The 21756-nt window shown below is 41.0% G+C and overlaps 1 protein-coding gene across 1 annotated transcript; it reads left to right on the forward strand.

Moving 5' to 3' along the window:
• Window positions 1-277: 277 nt before the first annotated feature.
• Window positions 278-21677, forward strand: LOC124271843. Its single transcript, XM_046706994.1, has 12 exons — window positions 278-497; window positions 9706-9796; window positions 13405-13438; window positions 14379-14511; window positions 14978-15038; window positions 16115-16227; window positions 17093-17178; window positions 18090-18148; window positions 18442-18563; window positions 19394-19484; window positions 19691-19799; window positions 21455-21677. Exons 1-12 carry the CDS (start codon window positions 339-341, stop codon window positions 21675-21677), a joined length of 1281 nt encoding a protein of 426 aa, XP_046562950.1. The 5' UTR covers window positions 278-338.
• The last annotated feature ends 79 nt before the right edge of the window (window positions 21678-21756 follow it).

Genomic DNA, 21756 nt, shown 5'->3' on the forward strand with positions numbered 1-21756 from the left:
ATTCACGACCATATTATGTGGATCTGTATGTAGGTTATGTCAAACTCATCCATTCAAACTTCAATTGAACGTCTCTGTGGATGAAATCACTGAGGCGAAAGGCAACATGTTCAAACTGATATCACTCGCTTTTCTCAATCGTTAGTAATGAGGCTTTACAAGATATAAGTCACCTTGATGAAACTCGTCACAACTATATTTATCAACTTCCTGGTTCACCTGCCCAATCAAACCGCGGTTCATGGAACCCGTACAACTGACCAGCAGCTTAGTTCAGTCATGTGCGGCCTCACTTAGGAAGAAGGCCGTGCAACAATTCTAGAGAAAAGATTTTCAAAATGCCGCGAGATCATTTTCCTGCAATTTGTGGAATATTTGTTATACTGACATGTGTTTCTTCAAATTTTATTAACTTTGAACCGGGATTTGAGTACCAGTACAAGTATGATTCCAACGCAAATTTGACAAATGTTGGAGATTTTCAAGTATTAGCCAAGGTGAGTTGTTCGGTCTTATTGTATTTCTATTCTGCTTATGCACCTCTCTACTCGACAGTTTCAACATATACTCACAGCAAGAAATAGGGGAATGCGTCTGTCTGAGTGAGTGAGTGAGTGGAAATGGTTTTGTGCCGCGTCAAGCAATATTCCAGCAATATCACGGCGGGGGACACCAGTAATTGGCTTCACAGTTTGTACCCATGTGGGGACTCGAGCCCGGGTCTTCGGCATGACAAGCGAACGCTTTAACCACTAGGCTACGCGACCACCCCAGAAAGCGTCTGAAGGGATGCACAAGACTGATAAATCCTCATCTTTGTGTCAAAAGGTATATCATGTATCCATGATTCAGTATTTTAGTATGTGTTCACTGGAAAGGTTAATCATTTTTTCTGTTTACATGTCATTGACTCGACTTAATCGACAAACATAAACAATATACCTGAACAGTGTGAAATGAATAAGTTACTGCGGAATCGGTTACAAGGCAAAAGTGAAACAAATCTGATGAAAACATATCTTCAGTGTATAACATAGCAGCATAATAGACCTGCACGGCAGATAATACTTACTAACAGCAATATGTGAGCATGAGTTATGTGTGTATGATGAAAGCATTGAAACAATTTTACCCCAGAACGTCAGTTTCATTTTATCACTTCGCCAGACCTTATAATGAGACACGCTATTGGACCCACTGGGTTGGTAAACCAATACAGTTATCATGGTGATCACTGGCGACCCACACTATCTTAATTTCCATGGCGGGACGTACAGAGACTAGAACCGGCCCCGACGTGTAGCACAGCACCCTGGCCTTTAGAGAACAACCGTGAACTTAATACCCTCTTTCATCTGATTATACCATTCCGTGGATCCTACCCCAAGAGAGTATTAGCTCAAAACTGTGTCTGTCATGAATATGCATGATTGCTTAGCTGTAATGGAAAGGGTTTTCCAGGAAAGCTTGAGTAAGGTACTGCATTTCTAAGAAGATATCGATATATACATGCACAGAGAACTGAATACCCTCTTTCATCTGATTATACCATACCGTGGATCCTACCCCCAGAGAGTATAAGCTCAAAACTGTGTCTGTCATGAATATGCATGATTGCTTAGCTGTAATGGAAAGGGTTTTCCAGGAAAGCTTGAGTAGGGTACTGCATTTCTAAGAAGATATCGATATATACATGCACAGAGAGAGTGGAAGGGTGGGAAGATATACCCTAGTGGATAAGAGGATTGAACAAATAGTGTTAATATTTGCATAAATGATCCTTTAGCGTAGACCTGCTTAGACGTTACTGAACAAGTAAACGCTGATGATTTAAGAACCGTCTAAGCCAGAATCTTTCACTTAAGGTTTGGTCCCAAATATCTAATGCGTAATACCTAAGAGCCGACATCATGAGATCACGTGATATCATGTTCTGACGGCATGTGTCGATTACATCTAAGTGTATATTATCATTCACTGTTTTGATTGGCTGAGACTCCAGGTCGGCGTGATGTAACTGGATCAGACTTACTAGGAATGTTCGAACACTCACTCACTAACTCTGTTCTGAAGAGTGGGACTGGGTACGATGGAGGGGGATTTCTCGAACTCTGATGCGTCGAACTCCGAGAAACTATAACTACGTTTACCACTAATTTGAACCGGAACTGGCTTTGTCGAATTTCCGGTTGATTCGTATTGAATTTAAAGTCCCAATAGTGTAAATAAACATAACCCTCTCTACCGTCCCCCGACATGTCTTGAAAAGCTCATTAGAATTTAAATAATCAGATATATTGCATAGAGATACATAAAAGTACGACAAAAGTATCTGGGTTTCTTTATTTCGTACTGTCAAGTTATTATTACCATCACGTCTTTGTGGGTTGTCGGAAGGCTAGACCAGCATAGGCGGATCAAGAGGGGGTGCGCACCCCCACCCCTTTTGTCCTGATAGTTTATTAAATGACCAATGAAACTCTCGTGAAAAATGGTGAAAATGAACTGTGCATCCCCAACCCCAAGCAGTCTTCGAGCGAGTGCGTTAACCGCTGGACTACCCCACTGACCCTCACTTTCATTTGATCAGGATATTAGGAAATCGGTTCTGTACATCAAAGCCAACAATTGTCTTAGCAATGTCACCCTTAAACTCAAAGATCAATTTCGACCTACACTGTGTGAAGGATATCATTGATTGCCCTTTTCCTAGCCCCATGGCTTGTCTGGACGGATTACCATACGCCTCACTCACTCACTCACTTACTCACTCACTCACTCACTCACTCATTCGCCTCATTCGCCTCCGTTTGGATTCCAGATAAACAAAAAAACTACGTTTGTATCGAACATGCTTTTATCGAACTGAGGGATAAAACGAACTTTTTTTTCCCGGCCACTTGTTTTATATTTTAGTCGAAATAAGTATCAGTAACTATGGTTATTACGAACTAAGATAGTGCCCCCCTTGAGTTCGTTATAACCGTAGTATGTTGTACATTCTCCAAGGGAATAATGAGTCGTATAAGATATTATATCCAAATATCATAAGGCCTTAGTTCATTTCGTACCTACTGACTTGACACCTGCATTTGGTTCACAGTTACTCTCATATTAGCAGTGTTCTGTGTATAGTGTGTTGGCACAGAGACTGCACAACATAGCCTTGACTGGGTGCAAGGAGGCTTAACCGCTATACCTAATTCAATTGTGTACAACTTGCGTCTTATGGGGTATATGTAAAGAAGAATTTATATCCTGTTCGTGTTATTTACGAGGTGTCCTCCCATTACGCAGACAGCCAGTTCGCAGACACCCTAAACAAACAACATTTACGGTTCAGTGAACAGATTATCTACTACCTGTTACCTACACATTATAATGGAATAGTCCAAATAAAAACACAGGAACAACCTGAAGCTATATTATTTATTTTGAAAGATGGACGAAAAGGCAGTAATTTGAACATTTATTGCTGCAATATAAAAACAGTTTATTTTCATAAACATTTCGGTTTAACCTTCTAGTCTAACGGGAGTCGGCATCATCATATTGAAAACATTAGCTTAGCTATTAGAAATCGCGACACTGTTGTATCATATAAATCAAATAAAGACAAATGTAAAAACCTAAATATTATTCATATGGCATGAATGAGATGTATGTTTTGCACACAATATTAAGATATATGACGAGTGCACTTAATTACGATTTATTCAGAATGAATATTTCAAATATGACACATCATGTCAATGTGGCCATGGATGTGAGAATGGTTTTCATCACTTCCTTCAATGTCCATTGTACACTACTCAAAGACATAAACTGTTACAATCTTTAGAAACTATTGTTAAAATTAGAACACTGATAGGTATTAATCGTATCTTACATGGCAATGCAGGTGTCTCATTTACTGCAAATCAGAATGTTTTCAAATATGTACATATCTATATCTCTGTAACAAAACGTTTTCTCAGTTAACGTCTGTTGTACATATGCTATTATTGGGAGGGGACCTTTCTATCAATAAACACAATCAAACCTCTCAGTGACAAACCTGTTTTATATTCGATAGTAATTAATAGTAAAAACAATTTTGAGAAGAGAAATCATTTAGCATTTAAACACAACAAATTTCTATTTACCTACAATCAAACTTCTCAATTACGAACCTGTTTCAGGGTCACCCTGCTCTACTCACTAGACAGTGGACTGTTCCATTATACCCATAGGTGTAACCCTAATTAACCTTCTAGTTCAGTGTCTGTCAATTGGGTGTCTGTCACATGGGAGTTAACCCCCACGATGGTCGATATCGCCTCTCCACTTCATATACGACTTGCTGGCACGTTTACTTGCACTACGGGCTGGAATATCCCTGAAAAACTATAGAAGTAATGCTAGTATCAGTATTAACTAAATAATTATGAATGTGATATCAATAAGAATGTAAATGTGTTGATCAGTATTGAATAGTCAAAGAATAATGAAAGAATATGACGAATACTCAAAGTGACTGAGCTGCACCATTCAGAAATTTCAAATACTTGTTAACTACTTTCAACAACCAGGTGAGTTGATTCACTACATTGTAGGGATGATGGTTTGGCAGGTACTTTGAGGCTATCCGTATGTTTTTATGCGTTTCTCACTACCAGCCTCGACCAACCAAGTGAGTGAGTTTGGTTTACGCCGCTTTCAGCAATATTCCAGCAATATCACAGTGGGGGACACCAGAAATGGGCTTCACACTTTGTACCAATGTGTACTGTGTGACGAGCGAACGCTTTAACAACTAGGCTACCCCACTGCCCCATGAAGTGATAAATAAGATCGTGGACTTCGGAAACATGTTTATATACATGTATTTGAGTTGTAGTTGGTTTTTCTTTTCACACCAGAGCATAGATGTCCACAATGCGGGGGAAACTGAAAATACTTTATTTATTATTGAATGAAACTGAAAATTCAGGATGCTCTGAGGATGGAAAACACTAAAAAATACCGACACCTGAGGGTGTAATAACATAAAAGCATACCGATAACCCAGTTTGAAGTCATACATCTTCACAGTGCATGTCGACTACCACATCGGCATTGTACAGTGGTGGACACATCATATTGATACGATTTCAACACCTACACGCTACCCAAATGACCTTGACCTAAACCTACATGACCCAACTAATCCCCCGACACCGTGGACACGAGTCTATTGAGAGCAATGCACCCGGTCATTTTAGATCTGTTTTCATTTACACCTTCCTGATCGAGGAGACCAGGTTCCAAGAAGCGATGGCAGATTACCAGAACTGCAGACATACCTACATTACACATCAACATTAGCTTTATGGAGCATGACAAGTCCTACAATAGCGCTACAGAAAACGAGAGTGATATATTTACTAACTCATTCAGAGTGCCTGGCGAAGCGTGATAAGCACGCAATTGCAATTGTCAGCTTAGTCTGTCTAACAGTCCCTGAACCACATTATTTTCCCTATTGCCAAGCCCTCCTTGCAATGCTAAGGCATTAAATGAAGCCAGTCTAGATTTCCCCAGGTGCCCGAATCCCCCAACTCACTGGGGCTCCTTTTCAATTTAAAAGGGTTTATTTGTTACTATCAATATTATATACATTCAGGGTCTAAGCATTAGTCTATTGTCACCTGAAAGATTCGATTATCTGGGGACAATAGGACGTAGATTCTGACTTCTAATTTCCATTTACTTTTGAAGTTGTCCTGTGACATCCAATTTCACATTTGTGTGGCAAGGTGATTACCTTTGTCTTATCGATTTGACGATAACTGAACTTTATTTATACGCGTTCTGCGGCATTAGACGTACAAGTTTACATCATTATGTACAACTTAAAGTGTATGTCTGTACATACATTTAACTAGTTAAATGAACAATGTTACGCTCATGCGTTATTGGTTATCTTTTGTTGGGGCGTTGCTTAAATGAGACATTATTATTTTGCAAAATATTGCTAATTTGCTAATTCTACCTAGTCTGTTACAGTGAAAAAGCTGGTTCATTTTGTGAATATTCGGGTTTCTACAGAAATAAGTGTTGATATATATATATTTGTTTTCCTTTCCGTGGCCACGGTAGGGCAAATAAACAAAAAATGAAATTCATCTCCAATATCGTTTTTACATTACAGAGACTACACAATCTTTCATTTGGGGGTGTTTCAATCAAATCCTCCTGTTTCAACTGGTAGATAATGGTTTGAAGTTCTGAAATTAGGTAACGCCCTCCGAATACTATAATGTAATAATTCAGATCGGTTTCATATTTCAGTTCATATTGTTTTAAAATATTATGAATAGCTCTTCTTGAAGATTTGTCTGTGTTTGATATCCAGGTCTATAGATTGAATTCTTTCAGTCTGTTTACAACAAGTGCTTTAAGACTATTAGGACATGCCTGTATAGCCCAAATATAGCTCATTCCAATTTTGTCAAAAGTATCCTTAATACAGGCAATCCCTTTATAGCCAGATGTGTTACAAGCTGTATCATAATAGAGTAATTTATAAACTAGGAGAAAATTTAGAAGCCTTTCCTGAAATGAGTTTTCCCCAAAAGAGTAAAATTCGTGATCTAATTTCAATTCCAGCGGATATCTCCCCAGTTCCACATAAACCATGAATGAGGGGATACTTTTTCTCAAAAAGAGGAGTTCCTACAGAAATATTAAATAAATATTTTCTACCCAAGAATTATTACCAAAACCCCATAATTCACACCCATAAAGAACAGTTGCAACCAAGCAATCGAATAATCACAAGGCAAATTACGTAATCTACCTTTGCTTAAAACAAAATGCATAGTTTGGGTGGCCTTGGTTCTCCTTTATTAAAGTGAATGTATTAATTTTTGTATTTTAATTCCAAGGTACTTATAAGAAGGCCACGAGTCTATTAAGAACAACGTATCCGGCCATTTTAGATCTCACCTTCCTGGTCTAGGATACCAGGTTCCACGAAACGATCACAGATTACCAGAACTGCAGACATACCTACCTGCATTAGACATTCACATTAGCTTTGTGGAGCATGACAAGCCATACAATGGCACTGCAGATCACGAGCGTGATATATTTACCAACTCATTCAGAGTGCCAGGCAAAGCGTGATAAGCACGCACTTGCTATTGCCACATGTAAGATTCGATTATCTGGGGACAATAGGACGCAGATTCTAATTTTCATTTTACTCTGGAAGTCGTCCTGTGACATCCAATTTCCCATTTCTGTGGAAGGGTGATTACCTTTGTCTTATCGATTTGACGATAATGACGGACGCGCGTCAGCGATCCTCATACAAATGTTATAAAACGCTGTGGGCAGGAAAGTGGCCACCCTCATGACATACTACTTTGCAAAAGCTGTAAAAGACTAATCACATACAACACGACTGTGTTCCCTTATATGAGGGGCGGTGGGGGAGCCTAGTGGTTAAAGCGTTCGCTCCTCACGCCGAAGACCCGGGTTCGATTCCCAACATGGGTACAATGTGTGAAGCCCATTTCTGGTGTACCCGGCCGTCCTATTATTGCTAAAAGCTGCGTCAAACTAAACTCACCCACCCATCCACCTTATATGAGTGTTGTATGTTCGAAATTTCATCTATTGGAATGAAACGATGACATTTTGTTAATCGTACAGTTCATGTTGGATAAGACGACCACAACGGCGCCTGTGTAACTTCAAGGGTTGTACTTAACGTTTATCGTACATTGAACCAAAATGGGAGTCCATAAAGACCATCCCATCGACATGCATGTCTTGGGATCCAAAGTGTCACATAGTCTTAAAGGATATCTCGAGTTAATTGAACCAGAGGGCGGTGGGGTAGCATAGTGGCTAAAGCGTTGGCTCGTCACGCCGAGGACCCAGGTTCGAATCCCCACATGGGTACAATGTGTGAAGCCCATTTCTGGTGTCCCCGGCCGTGATGTTGCTGGAATATTGCTAAAAGCGGCGTAAAACTAAAACTCAGTCAGTCAGTAATTGAACCAGAATGAACGCGATTGTATTGTATGTTAATGTAGGGACTTGGTACACAAGAATCGCGACCAAAGCAAACAAAACGTCATGAAGATGGCCCAGTGATGAAACATTAGTACGTATTGCTAAAGACCTGGGTTCGATTCCAACATCGATATGTACAACGTGCAAAGTACACATCCAGGGTTCCCCGCCATTCAAGAATCAACTCTTTGATAGAGAGTAGAGGGACTGCCGAAGAGTTCGATTCCCCACAGGGGTACAATGTCAGAAGCCAGTGATTATAGTTTTACGCCGCTCATAGCAATATTCCAGCCATATCACGGCGGGGGATACCAGAAATTGGCTACAACAATCAGTAGCGGAGCAAGGGTGATGAGGTGGCATGTGGTTTAATGGTTTAATGGTGGTTTAATGGGCTTCACACATTGTACCCATGTAGGGAATCGAACCCGGGTCTTCAGTGTAACGAGCGAACGCTTTAACCATTAGGCTACCCCCACCGCCCCTCGTACGCTTACAAAGTCAGTGTTGTCAGAGATTAGTCACAGATGAGTTTGGTCAAGACTCGATTATTTTATAACCCGCTCGATATTGCATGGTCATTTTCGTGTGGCGTTTAGGAACAACTAATAGCATAATTATACTCGGCCTACACATGTGGATTATTCAAAAGAATGTATTTCTCCCTGCCAGAGAATAGCCTAAGATACCATCAAGTAACTCACACAATAACTAACGTTGTCTGTATAGTTGGATGGTAATAGGGCGGTGGAAATAGAAAACAAATTGTGCTAAAATGCTATGTATATGACCTTATACAAAGATTAAGTAAGCCGCAGTGTTTAACAACATGTAATGTTGATTCACAACAAACACTCAGTGTGCATGCTAAACTAGGCACGAGTTATGTGCAAACAAATGTGTATATTTCATATGTTAGTCGGTGAGATCCACGTGCTATTGCCTTTAAACTCGCACGGTTTAGTAGCAAATGTGATTTATTGTTGGTATGATGTCAGGTAGACAGCTAGGTATGGGCAGATTTACAACCCTATCAAGTTTTATTATAGATCTCCAATATCTGTCTGGTATGATGGATACCAGATCAACAGCGTATGTGTGCCCTAGCTACGTTAACAGGGGCTATGATAATATACAGCCTCCAGATTCAGGCTTGAAACATATACATGAGTAACATGACCTTGGAGAATTGTCCCTGTTTATGTCTACTTCCTTCATGGTGTAGAATCCTCGTCAATCAAAACCCTCTTGTATTCACACTTTTGTGTATAAACACCCTAACATATCCTCGATATCGGAAACAACACCCTGGTGTACCCGCGTCATCTTGTATCTATATCCTCGTGTAACCACAGTTCCTTGTAACTACACCCTATCAACTACCCACGTGTAACTACATTCTCCCTCTTGTATCCATACCCTCGCGTAAGCAGACCCTCGCGTCTCCAACGCTGTTCTGATGTTACTGACTTATTGCAAAATGTTAAAACCATACTTTTTCTCTGAAATAATAATTGCCCTAATTAGGGGTGTGTTTTTAGTTTTTTTCCCCCATTTTCGTGTCCCTTCACACATGATCAGAGCAGTGGCTGTAAGAGTCGCTGTACATGCGATTGAACACTATACTCCGGTACATCATCATGTACGTCTCTCATTCAGGTCGGCTACATCAACGTGGGCGACAGCGAGGGAGGACAAGAGGTCTATGTGAAGGTTTATGCTCTGGATCTGAAGACCAAGGAAACAAGACGTAAGTGTTCCTACTCCTGCCATTAACACTAACACAGCAACTACTACTATTACTACTACTACTACTACTACTACTACTACTACTACTACTACTACCGTTGTCTCCCTTATCTCAGAAAACCCAGGGTCCTCGGGTTCAAGGCCTAATTTATGTCGTTCTTCAAAGTACATTTCCATTTTGTGCGAACACACAACAAACTAGACAGAATGAAGGTATGATCGTGAGCACGTTGGTGAAAGAACTCCTTCTTGTCATAGTTTGTAGCTGACACTGGTGAAATTGACAGTCACCAACGTTTCAACACGCCGAATATCTAGTAATTGTAAATGTTCAGTGTTATTTTGTAATGGCTGTGAGGTGGACCGGACGTGCTATTTGAGAAAAACAAGTAATTTATGGTAAAATAAACAAGATTAATGACATGTCGTAAAGCAAGAAATTATACCTTTAATAAACCACAGTGGTGACCCACAAATGACACTGCCTTCGATGAACAAAGTGTTTTAAATCACACTTAAAAGGTTGGGCATGTCATACCTGCAATGGGGACATAACGCACTGCACAACATTTTGCGTATCACATGCTAAACCATAACAACGAATTTAATAACGTTATCCAATAATATTGCTAGTCGATTCCTGTCCCTGAGGTTGAACCTGTTTCAAACACATGCAAAGGCAAGGCAAGTTTTACCTGAACAAAATAAGGAATAATACACACTTGCTTATGATAGCCAAATCTTATGATTATTGAAAGGGTTTTGTCACTTGTTCTTATTATCATGCTATTTTCGCAGCACCCAATGCCAATGTGTTGTCATTAAAAAACAGCAAAGGAACGCATCCAAACATCTGTTTAATTTACTACCTGGATAACCAGACCCTTAAAAAATAATTTAACGGCAAGTCGTTTCGAAAAAGAACGAAAAACTGTATTTTATTCAGAGAAGCAAACATGGCAAAGCATGGACTCACTTTGAATGTATGACGTAAACATTTTCAAAATTCTGGCATAAAATCAACTTGAAATCACAAAAGTATCAATAACCGCGCACAGTTTCAGTACATGTATATGTTGCTACGGTTAATAAATTGTAGGGGTGGGTATTGCAGAGAATATTCATATTGCGATATATTGCGATGTGAAAGCATGTATTGCGATATGTATTGCAATATATTGCATGAAGTATTTCTAAACAAAAAAAAACTACTATAATCGAGTTACTGATTGATTCATTGAGCAAAAACACAACAAAATCACTATGCTTGATTAAGCTTTAATAACAAATTTTAATCATGATAAAATAAAAATGTGAATAATATTTGGCACAAATGAAACAAGGAAATAGCCGAACATTTCCGAGTGTTACGACGTTTTGCGAATGCAAGTCAAAATACCGGTTTTCGATCAGTGTATCGCAATACGTATCGTTTTCATGTCTGAACCGGTAAATACCGGTAAACCGGTTATATTGCGCAGCCCTAATAAATTGCCGTGACGAAAGGTTTAAAAGTCCCATTTGAACCAGCAAAATAGAACACAAGTCTAAAATATTCAATAATATATTGAATAAACAATGAGCAAACTACAATGAATGTCAATACAGATTTCTAGTACAATGCAATTGAGTCACAAATCTAAAAAATTGGGTCACAAATATAATAACTCACCAGAGTCTTGACATTTACAGCGAGAACAGTTATACTGACTGAAGGTTGTTTGCAATGACAACAGTTGAACAGGTAAGCACGATCGCTCTTGAGATGATGGCAGACACATGTGTGTATAACTTCAGTGATGTGATAAGTCTGTGTGTAGCGCAACTCAACAACCAGCCTGTATATAGCTCTTACACAGTTCTCAAGTATTACAGCAAAGCTAGGTTCCCACATTATTCTCTCAGAATGTTATCGAATCATGTGGAACACACTGCATGATGAAAGCCTTAAATAAACAAGATTGCCAAGGGAGGCAACTCTAAGTGCTATCAAAAAGGCGTGCCGCTAAAATAATATTGCCATTGAACATATATGATATGCGAGATGTGAGCCACAACCCACACTCAAAACTTTAAATAATAACTATCACTTAATCAATGTGATATTACAAATTACAAAAAACACACTCTCATAACAATGTGGTAACCGCCATCTTCAATAACATCCCTGGTCCTTCCTCCTCATTGACGTATCAGACGTTGAATCTGACGTTGGGGTATAGCGTCCCATTCTTGATAGAGGGTTTGTTCCAATAGATAAAGAATTTGTGGTGGAGGCTCTTACTGGCGTTTTCTGCGACCTATTATGTCCCAAACATGCTCTATGGGATTGACATCTGGACTACTGACGCGCAAAGGTAGACTACCACTCATAACGCGTACACGATGTAGCCGATCATTGTCCGTCATGAAGACGACTGGCATTTTCTTCAGAGGATGTTGCTGGAAGTGTTGGACAGCAACCTTGTAAGTGTACCGTTGTCCATTCACATATTGTCGGATCGTCACTAGGTCAAGTGTACAGTCGTGTGAGAGGAATTCCCACAGGGTCAATGAACCCACGCCAAACATTACCTACATCAAGTTCTTTCATTGTGCAGAAAGGGCGCCAAACACGACCTCGGCCATCAGGCATGGACAAAAGGATATGACATTCGTCCGACCATTGGCCCATTCCCCGTGATGTCAAAATTCACCAAATTGGCACCAAGCTGGTAGTACTGCTTTGTGCTCTAGAGATAGTGAGTGAGTGAAGTTTTAGCAATATTCCAGCAATATCACGGCGGGGGACACCAGAAATGGGTTTTACACATTGTACCCATGTGAGGAATCGAACCCGCTTCCTTGGCGTGACGCGCGAACGCTTTAACCACTACGCTACACCACACCCCGCTCTGGAGATAACAACGGACATCCGATAGGTCGTCTGGCTCCGGCCGATTTTAAGCGATTTCGGACCGTTCTTTTGGTCAAACAACGATGTGAAAGAAAATTCACACACCACTTAACATATAGAACTGTGTCCTCCCAAGTTGTCAAATCGACCTGAACGCTGACGGACCTTAAAGTCACGTATTCTGTCGATTTTGCTGATTGCCGATGGAATACAACAAACATGTCTTGAACTAGCTCTCAAAGACAAGCAAGTTCCACATTGTAATAACTTGCCATCTTTGAGCAGTTTTCATTTGAAAAGACCCCAGTTTTGCTTTAGCACAACGAAATCAATTGATTTTCCAAGTTATTCTGCTGTAAGAACACTTTTCTGAAACTTGATATTAATTGCTTAATGACACATGTATGGTGACCCCGAAGGGTCACAATAATCAAACAATCAAACATTGTTCATTATGATATGGGTGAGTGAGTGAGTATAGTTTTACGCAGATTTTATCAATATTCCAGCGGTTTCACGGTGGGGGATACCAGAAATGGATCTTCGGCGTGACGAGCGGACACTTTAACAATTAGTCTACCCCACCGGCCCAGTTATGATATGACTAAACAAGGCTTAAAAAGCATTGGTGTTGCGGATACTTTGCTCCATGTGTGTTATATACAATACTTACTACAGAATATCTGCTAATATACCTTCTCATTAATTTGCAGGTGCCGTCGGCTACCGTTTAGACTTCTCGAAATGGTAAATCCCCCAAGAAAGAGAATGCATACGTGTAGATGTTTTATCGTTGATAGTCATTGATGTGGTAAAGGGAACGAGGAGAATATTCATTATGTACTGGGGAGCCAAGAGAGTGATTTCAATATATTTCCGGGGGATATATTGAATACAATGTAACAGTATGACGAGCAGAGATGTAGCGAGTGACGTTGTAAGTTGGTTGGTTAGGTGTTGTTTAATGCCGCACTCAATAACCGAGTCTGGACCAGACAATTCAGTGATCAATAGCATGAGCATCTATATACACAATCGGGATACGATGAGATGTGTCAACCAAGTTAGCGAGCCTGACCACCCGATCCCGTAAGTCGCCTCTTACGACAAGCATGAGTTACTGAAGACCAATTTTAACCCGGATCTGCATGGGTGATGTAAGTGAGTGAGTGAGTGAAAGTCAATTGATCACCTGGTCATTATAACGATCAGCTGTGCTACATGTTCTGATCTTGATTCCAATCTAGGTAGAAACTTTAGATGTTACGTGTTCGGGATCACCTGGTGTCATTACTGATAAATAGGTCGTATCTGTTTGTGAGTGAGTGAGTGAGTTTAGTTTTACGCCGCACTCAGCAAAATCCCTGCTATATGGCGGCGGTCTGTAATTAATCGAATCTGGACCAGACAATCCAGTGATCAACAGCATGAGCATCGATCTGCGCAATTTGGAACCGATGACATGTGTCAACCAAGTCAGCGAAACTGACCACCCGATCCCGTTAGTCGCCTCTTACGACAAGCATAGTCACCTTTTATGGCAAGCACATGGGTTGCTGAAGGCCTATTCTACCCCGGATCTTCACGGGTCCGTATCTGTTTGTAGGTGTAGTTAAGGTTCAACTGTCGTCCCTTTAAGTTGTGTATGTTTCAGTATCACTATCTACACTGAACATGTATCTCACAGGTTCTCGTTTGTGATCACGTCCCATGGCGAGATTCTCCACGTTTACCACCCTCCCGACGACGACGACGAAGCTGTTGCCATGAAGAAAGGAGCCGTCGCCATGTTCGCGTCTCGTCTACACAAAGCCACAGAGGTAATAACTGACCAACATAGTGCCTCAGAATTTACAGGAAGGATTACAGTTAACCAGAAACATTTGTTAAATCGGGATTATTAGTCTCCCAGACTTATACGAGACTGCGATTGGGATTCCACGTTCCCCATTATGGTAGTAGGGGCGCCTTAAGGGAGATCAAGTGGATAAACGTGATTGCGTGGCACTGTGCCTCGGCATCGTGTCTCGGTCTTCATGCAATCAACCCCTCGTTTGCCTTGTCCTGTGTCGAATGTTCATAGGTCACAGCGATATAGTTGAGATATTGCTCAGGACATTAAAGTGAGTGAGTGTGTGTGTTAGGATCTGCGCCGCTTTTAGCAATATTCCAGCATTATCACGGCGGGAGACTCAAGAAACCGGCTTGACACATTGTACCATGTAGGGAATCGAACCCAGATCTTCATCAAATCATATGAAATGTGAGTTTCTCGATTGTTTTCAGGGTCATGTCTATGCGACTGACGACGGATGGGGTTATCACGTGACAGAGACTGGAAATGAGGGTAAGGATCGAGGGTAGGGTGTGGATGGGTTGGTGGTTTGGGATGGGTTGAGGTGGTGGATGGGTTGGTGGTTTAGGATAGGTTGGGGTTGTTGACGGGTTGGTGGTTTGGGATGGGTTGGGGTTGTGGATGGGTTGGTGGTTTGCGATAGGTTGGGGTTGTTGATGGGTTGGTGGTTTAGGACAGGTTGTTGGTTGTGGGTGGGTTGGTGGTTTGGGTTAGGTTGGGGTTGTGGATGGGTTGGTGGTTTGGGATAGGTTGGGGTTGTTGATGGGTTAGTGGTTTGGGATGGGTGGGGTTGTGGTTGTTGGATGGGTTGGTGGTTTGGGATGGGTTGGGTTTGTAGATGGGTTGGTGGCTTGTGATGGGTTGGGGTTGTGGATGGGTTGGTGGTTTGGGATGGGTTGTTGGTTGTGGATGGGTTGGTGGTTTGGGATAGGTTGTGGATTGGTTGGTGGTTTGTGATAGGTTTTTGGTTGTGGGTGGGTTGGTGGTTTGGGATAGGTTGGGGTTGTGGATGGGTTGGTGGTTTGGGATGGGTTGTTGGTTGTGGATGAGTTGGTGCTCAGGAAATGTTGGATTGGTAATTGAGACGTGTTGAGGCCGTGGATGGTTGGATGAGGGAAGGGTTGGTTGCCACGGGCGGAGGCTGAGCATGGGTGGTGCATCGAAGATGTGAATAGTTTGGAGGTCTTCACGTTTTATCTGTTGTCCAAGCCATCTTTCTGTACGTGTATTCTGTAGCTGGTGTCAGTAAATCACACATGTGCAATAGACAGAAGAGTCAAGAGTGCCATGTATATATGTTATTGAATGTAGCAATAGTACAATACATATTCTGTTACACATGTTGCTTCAAGCACACCATAGGCTTTTAATTTAATGCTATAGTTATATAAGTGTTATTACATGCATATATACATGCACGTAATCCATATGCCGATATATATTATACGGTTCTTTGGCTAACATTTTCTATTTGTTTTGTATCCTCTTCTTCGATTGCTCTTACTTTGCTGAAATAGAATCAAAATTACTTCTTAAGCAGTATGTTTGTTTTACATTGCATGTTCCAGGTACTCACAACGCTACCTACTCTGTGCGGCCAACTCACACAGGTCACGTGTTCACCAAGACGAGACATCCGGGTCACCACCCCGTCAATCATGCGACATCAGATTATACCAAGGTGGTTACTTTTCACATGTTCACATAAAACAAATGCCTACTGACTTTCATCCTCTGTTGCTTTATTATGTTCTTTCTATTGCCGACCCGTGAAGTTCGGGGTAGAATAGGTCTTCAGCAACCCATGTGCTTGCCATAAAAGGCGACTATGCTTGTCGTAAGAGGCGACTAACGGGATCGGGTGGTCAGTTTCGCTGACTTGATTGACACATGTCATTGGTTCCCGATTGCGCAGATCGATGCTCATGCTGTTGATCACTGGATTGTCTGGTCCAGACTCGACTATTTACAGACCGCCGCCATATAGCAGGGATATTGCTGAGTGCGGCGTAAAACTAAACTCACTCACTCACTCTTTCTATTGCCCACTCACAATTCACAATTTGCACGTGTTTATGCAGATACTGAGATGAAGAGTGACGAGTACATCACTTAGTTTAACGAAAGAAAACGAAACCATTTCATTTATATATGTATATTAGAAATGACACTGTGGTCGTGTAAGCAACTAAAACACAAGACAATACAAATACATGGATACGGGGATGATTGGTAATTGTACCTACATGACGTCACATTGATTTGTTTTGGAAAGAAACTGTCACCCATTGTTCATTACGTCACAATTTGATCACATGTCGTCAACTGATCAATAAGCTGTCCACTATCCGTGTTTTCTTTCACTTCCCTGTTAATATATCAGTGAGAAATGTTTTGATGTGGCCTAGTCACAACACGGACTTTCTGTACCCAGTCGCTCCTCAAAGGTCGCCATATATTCTCTCATTATGAATCTCTGTTGACGATTGTGGGAGTATGAGTTTATGATCATGATTATATACCAATGTCATGACTATTGTTTTCAGACATTGTATTACGACACTGCTCTAGGAACGGTGCACACCATTCAAGTGAAGGAGAAGGTCCAGGTCCTCCAGAAGACTGCAGAAGGGTGAGAATATTTCCTTTGACAAACATCTTCATTACCATCATGGTTGCTGTAGTTTGTTTTATGTAAGGCCACATTGTGATTGTGCGGGACACAGATCATTAACTATAGTACAATTAAATATAGGGGCGGTGGGATACTAGTAATGCTATATTAGTATGGTGGTAAAAGCTGCTCAAATCCATGTTCACTCCGGGTGAGGTGAGGTGATACGGGGTTTAACGTCGTGCTTGAGAATATTTCGCTCATATGACGACGTGCATGCGAGTGTATGTGTATGTGTGGCTGCTTGTACTAACCCAGACTTAAGATGGTTTTATAGTGCTAGCCCACTGAGATACCATGCCGCAGTGAAGCATGAATACCCCACTCAGTCACATTATACTGACTCCGAGCCGACCAGTCCTTGATGTACCCATTAATGCCGAGCGCCAGGCAGGGACCAACAAGTACCATATTTTAACGTCTTTTGGTCGGGGATCGAACCCGCGACCTTCCGCACTCCGGGCGGACGCTCTAACGACTACACCACGGCGACGGTCTTGTTTTATGTAAGGCCACATTGTGATTGAGCGGGACACAGATCATTAACTATAGCACAATTAAATATAGGGACTGGTAAATGCTATATTAGTATAGTGGTAAAAGCGGCTCAAATCCATGTTCACAGGGGCGGTGGGGTAGCCTAATGGTTAAAGCGTTGGCTCGTCACGCCGAAGACCCGGGTTCGAATCCCCACATGGGCACAATATGTGAAGTCCATTTCTGGTGTCCCCCGCCGTGATGTTGCTGGAATATTGCTAAAAGTGGCGTAAAACCAAACTGAGCCATGTTCACTCCGTGTTTCACGTTGGTTAATCATTATATTTTGTACAATTGAAAACTATATTGGTTTACTTGTGATGTTCACCTAGATACAACCCGTATGAAAACAGTCGTCCTGTGCAGGCAGTCAACAACTTTACGGACATTGGTGAGCATTTTGAGGCATTAACTGTAGTAATATATAATAAGGACGCTTCTATACAATTGCATATGATCTGTTGATTGTACACGCAAGGCTGTCTATTTTGACATGAGACCTATGTCTATTATGACCAGATTTTCTCCAAAACAATCGCTTACGAAACTCAAATTCAGTTGACATGAAATTATATATATTTATCATTCAAAGGACAGTGTTATTATTGTATTATCTTAAGTTTTGAAGTCATGAAGAAAACTCAAACTGTAAAATATGACAGTCTACATTATTGCTGTCTTCAGAATTACCCGAGATGTCAGCACAAGGATCAGGAAAGATGGAGTTCCTCACTAAACACAAGGTTGTCGGAATTCCCAAAAGACCAAAGACAAATATCACCCGGGCGTCAATTCATATAAAAGAGGTAACCATTTTGACCCAAAAAAATCACTTATAGTTATAATTTTAAACATACATTGAAACGTTTATCTTTATGCTGCATTCATACACATACGACTATCACTACAATATAGTGTTTACTAATGAAACAGGCATTGTTTACACAAGGATATTGGTAGAGCCTTTAAGCTTACAATGACCCTGGTGAGGGCTTACCACTACGTACCTTTATGGTTGAACACAGTAACAATTCTACCCATAAAAAAATTAACCTGGAACAGGGTAATTCTTTTACACGTGAAAAAGAGAGTACAGGTAGAAAGTGTTTATTAAAGAAATGGTTAATTTTGTAATATAAGTGTCATTAACAAAATATAATTTTCATTGGAATTAACTGAAGTTTGTCGTAAATAATCGCTATTAACCAATCGGTAATAAGGAATAGCGAACACAGAAAACCAAACACGTGGGTGAGTGAGTTTAGTTTTACGCCGCACTCGGCAATATTTCAGCTATATGGCGGCGGCCTGTAAATAATCGAGTCTGGACCACACACTCCAGAGATCAACAGCATTAGCATCGATGTGCGCAATCGGGAACCGATGACATGTGTCAACCAAGTCAGCCAGCCTGACCACCCGATCCCGTTAGTCGCCTCTGACGACAAGCATGGGTTACTGAAGGTTAATATTCTAACCCGGACCTTCACGGATCCAAACACGTACAAAGAATGTGCTAATGTGTATTTAATTGTGAATACATATTGGACGGTAAGAATTCTGCAAAGTCGTATTCGAATGTACAATGTAGCATACCCCCCACCATATCAGTTGTACATGCATGCTCGTGTTTCAGGTGAAGCGGAAGAAGCCAGCAGTCAATGTGGAGGAGTACCTGCAGTATGTGAACGGGAACCTCACCTGCATGCGAAACGAGCCAGATAAAGGTACTATTACGTGTAGATATGATCAGGAGTTGATACTATGAACGTTTCATGCAGGACACCCAACGCTAACCTGTCCTGTAAATGAAAGCTTTTAAATCATACGAATGACCCCATTGCTGAATACACATGGCGGCAATGACTGATATTTTTAGAGGTGTTTGGCATACCGGGAGAATCTGAATCTGAAGCTTGTGTTCTGTTTTCAGGTTCGAAGAAGTCCGACTTATGCTTCAACAGACTTGTATCCGTTCTCCGGGACCTACCTGATGAGCAGTTGGTTGTCCTTGCTGAACAGTACCTGACAGACAAGCCGAGGTGAACAGACTCTTTGATCATATATTGGAACAAGTCAGAGTTTATACCAATATTGTATGTGAATGGAAGTAAATACATTTAAAAAATCTGCAGCTTCATATGTTAAAATATTTTTACGAGGCTTGCTGGAGTGTCCTTTTGAATCCGAAACTTCATATATTTCTACTTCTTGTAAAATGAAATAGAATATAGCGCCTAGTTTCCACATACGCTGCTCCACGGCGCTGATTATCACTACCCTGGATAACCAAAGCTGCCTGTGGGGCGCTAGAAGGTTATAGGACATGATGTATCGAACCGGATACCCATTTTTTCCTGGGTGAACAGAGGCAATTTTGAACAAACTCACTTGCCTAAGGTGAGACCAGATGTACTTCGTTGTGGAGCAGGACTGAAGTCCTAGAATCCACACTCACTAACTCACTCACTCTAGTCACAGGAACACACACCACCACTATGAAGCTATGAGTGATATAACTCATTCAGCGGTTGCCCTGTTTGTACTCAATACGTAAGTCATATTCGGTTCCACTTAAGATACCCGGAACACTGGAGAGGCAGGTTCTACGGGAATGGCTGCAAATTGTGAATACACTTTCTTGGCGACCTCCACTGATATCAGGTCTCTTTACCTTTGTACATATACTTACAGATCCACAAAAGTATTCACCCAATGCTACTTTCATCCTTGCATCTACAGTGGTAAACTGGTGGAGCATGCTTATCCAATATTCGTGTTAAGCATACATCAGTCTTATCATCACCTCCACAAGAATCAGAGAGTGACTGTAGCAGCCCAGAATATTCAGTGTCATTAGAAGACTTCCTAATGTCTATATTTCAAGTCTTCCTGTAGCTAACTTCTTTTCTCACTTGCTTAGGTTTAGTGAGTTTGAAAGAACACTGAATAAGTGAATGATCAGATATCTGTTTGTCACTAACACCAACGACATCAAGAATATCACAACTATGCTTGGTTATGACTAGGTCTAGTGTATGATCTGATCAATGACCAGACACGTGCTGTAGGAGATTGAAAAATGCTTGCATGTCACAGAAAGATTTAACACAGAATCAACATGGATATTGAAACCCCCATTAAAAACAGATGAGGGCAGTTTTGACAAGGCTGGACTGGCATTCAGGAACGCTTGCCATATGGTTTTGGTCGCTGAAAATTTGCGAAGAAAACCAATTCCAGCTGCGTTAGTGGAGGTAGCACTCAATACCAATCTACTGTAAACAAACATTTCATTACCTAGATATTCCCAGAACATTCCTGCATCATCGATTTAGGTGTTAAAGAAAGTTTGTTCACTAAATTTCAAAGAAATAGAAGATATGTTACAAAAAAAATGATTGTTTCATTTTTCACGATGTACCCAACTGTATCTCTGGAACCCTTCTTGATATCACTATGAAATTTTGGATTTTTTTTAGTCACACCATTATGAGACTCTCCTGTAAATGTGAAGTGTTTTTGACAATGGGATCTAGTGCCGGTATGATAAAGGTTTAACCAAAGCAAGTACTGGGCTGGTAGCCTGTTGGAAATCCCTATGGCTTAACATGGGCACTGGTAAAGACCGCCATGATTTTAAAAAAACCAGTCAATAGTATTTCCTATTAGATCCCTCTCTCCATCTCGTTTTCAGACTGACCAAGACGTTCAAGGACCAGAACCACATGTTTGATGCTATCGCTGGTCTGACAACAGACCTGTCTCAGCAGCTTCTGCTAGACCTTGTCCTCAACAGATCCAGACCCGACTCGTCACTGGTGAAGAGATTCATGTTCCACATCGTCTCACTTGATGGACCACCGATAGACGTAAGTGTAAATATGCGTGGTGTAATATTGAGAAGTTCGTGTTACTAACCGAAGAAGTAAGCCGAGAGAGAATTGAAATTATACGGTTTGAACTCTATCCAAGACTGTTTGAGTCCTTTTTTCTCTT

The sequence above is a fragment of the Haliotis rubra genome, unplaced genomic scaffold, assembly GCF_003918875.1.
Source record: "Haliotis rubra isolate DU_JTF1 unplaced genomic scaffold, ASM391887v1 Scf164, whole genome shotgun sequence".
Classification (NCBI taxonomy): Eukaryota; Metazoa; Mollusca; class Gastropoda; order Lepetellida; family Haliotidae; genus Haliotis; species Haliotis rubra.

Coding starts and splice junctions, on each gene's coding strand:
- LOC124271843 (XM_046706994.1), top strand. CDS start 339: ATGCCGCGAGATCATTTTCCTGCAATTTGTGGAATATTTGTTATACTG. Junction 17,179..18,089: donor CTCCAGAAGACTGCAGAAGG/GTGAGAATATTT, acceptor ATGTTCACCTAG/ATACAACCCGTATGAAAACA. Junction 19,800..21,454: donor TACCTGACAGACAAGCCGAG/GTGAACAGACTC, acceptor TCTCGTTTTCAG/ACTGACCAAGACGTTCAAGG.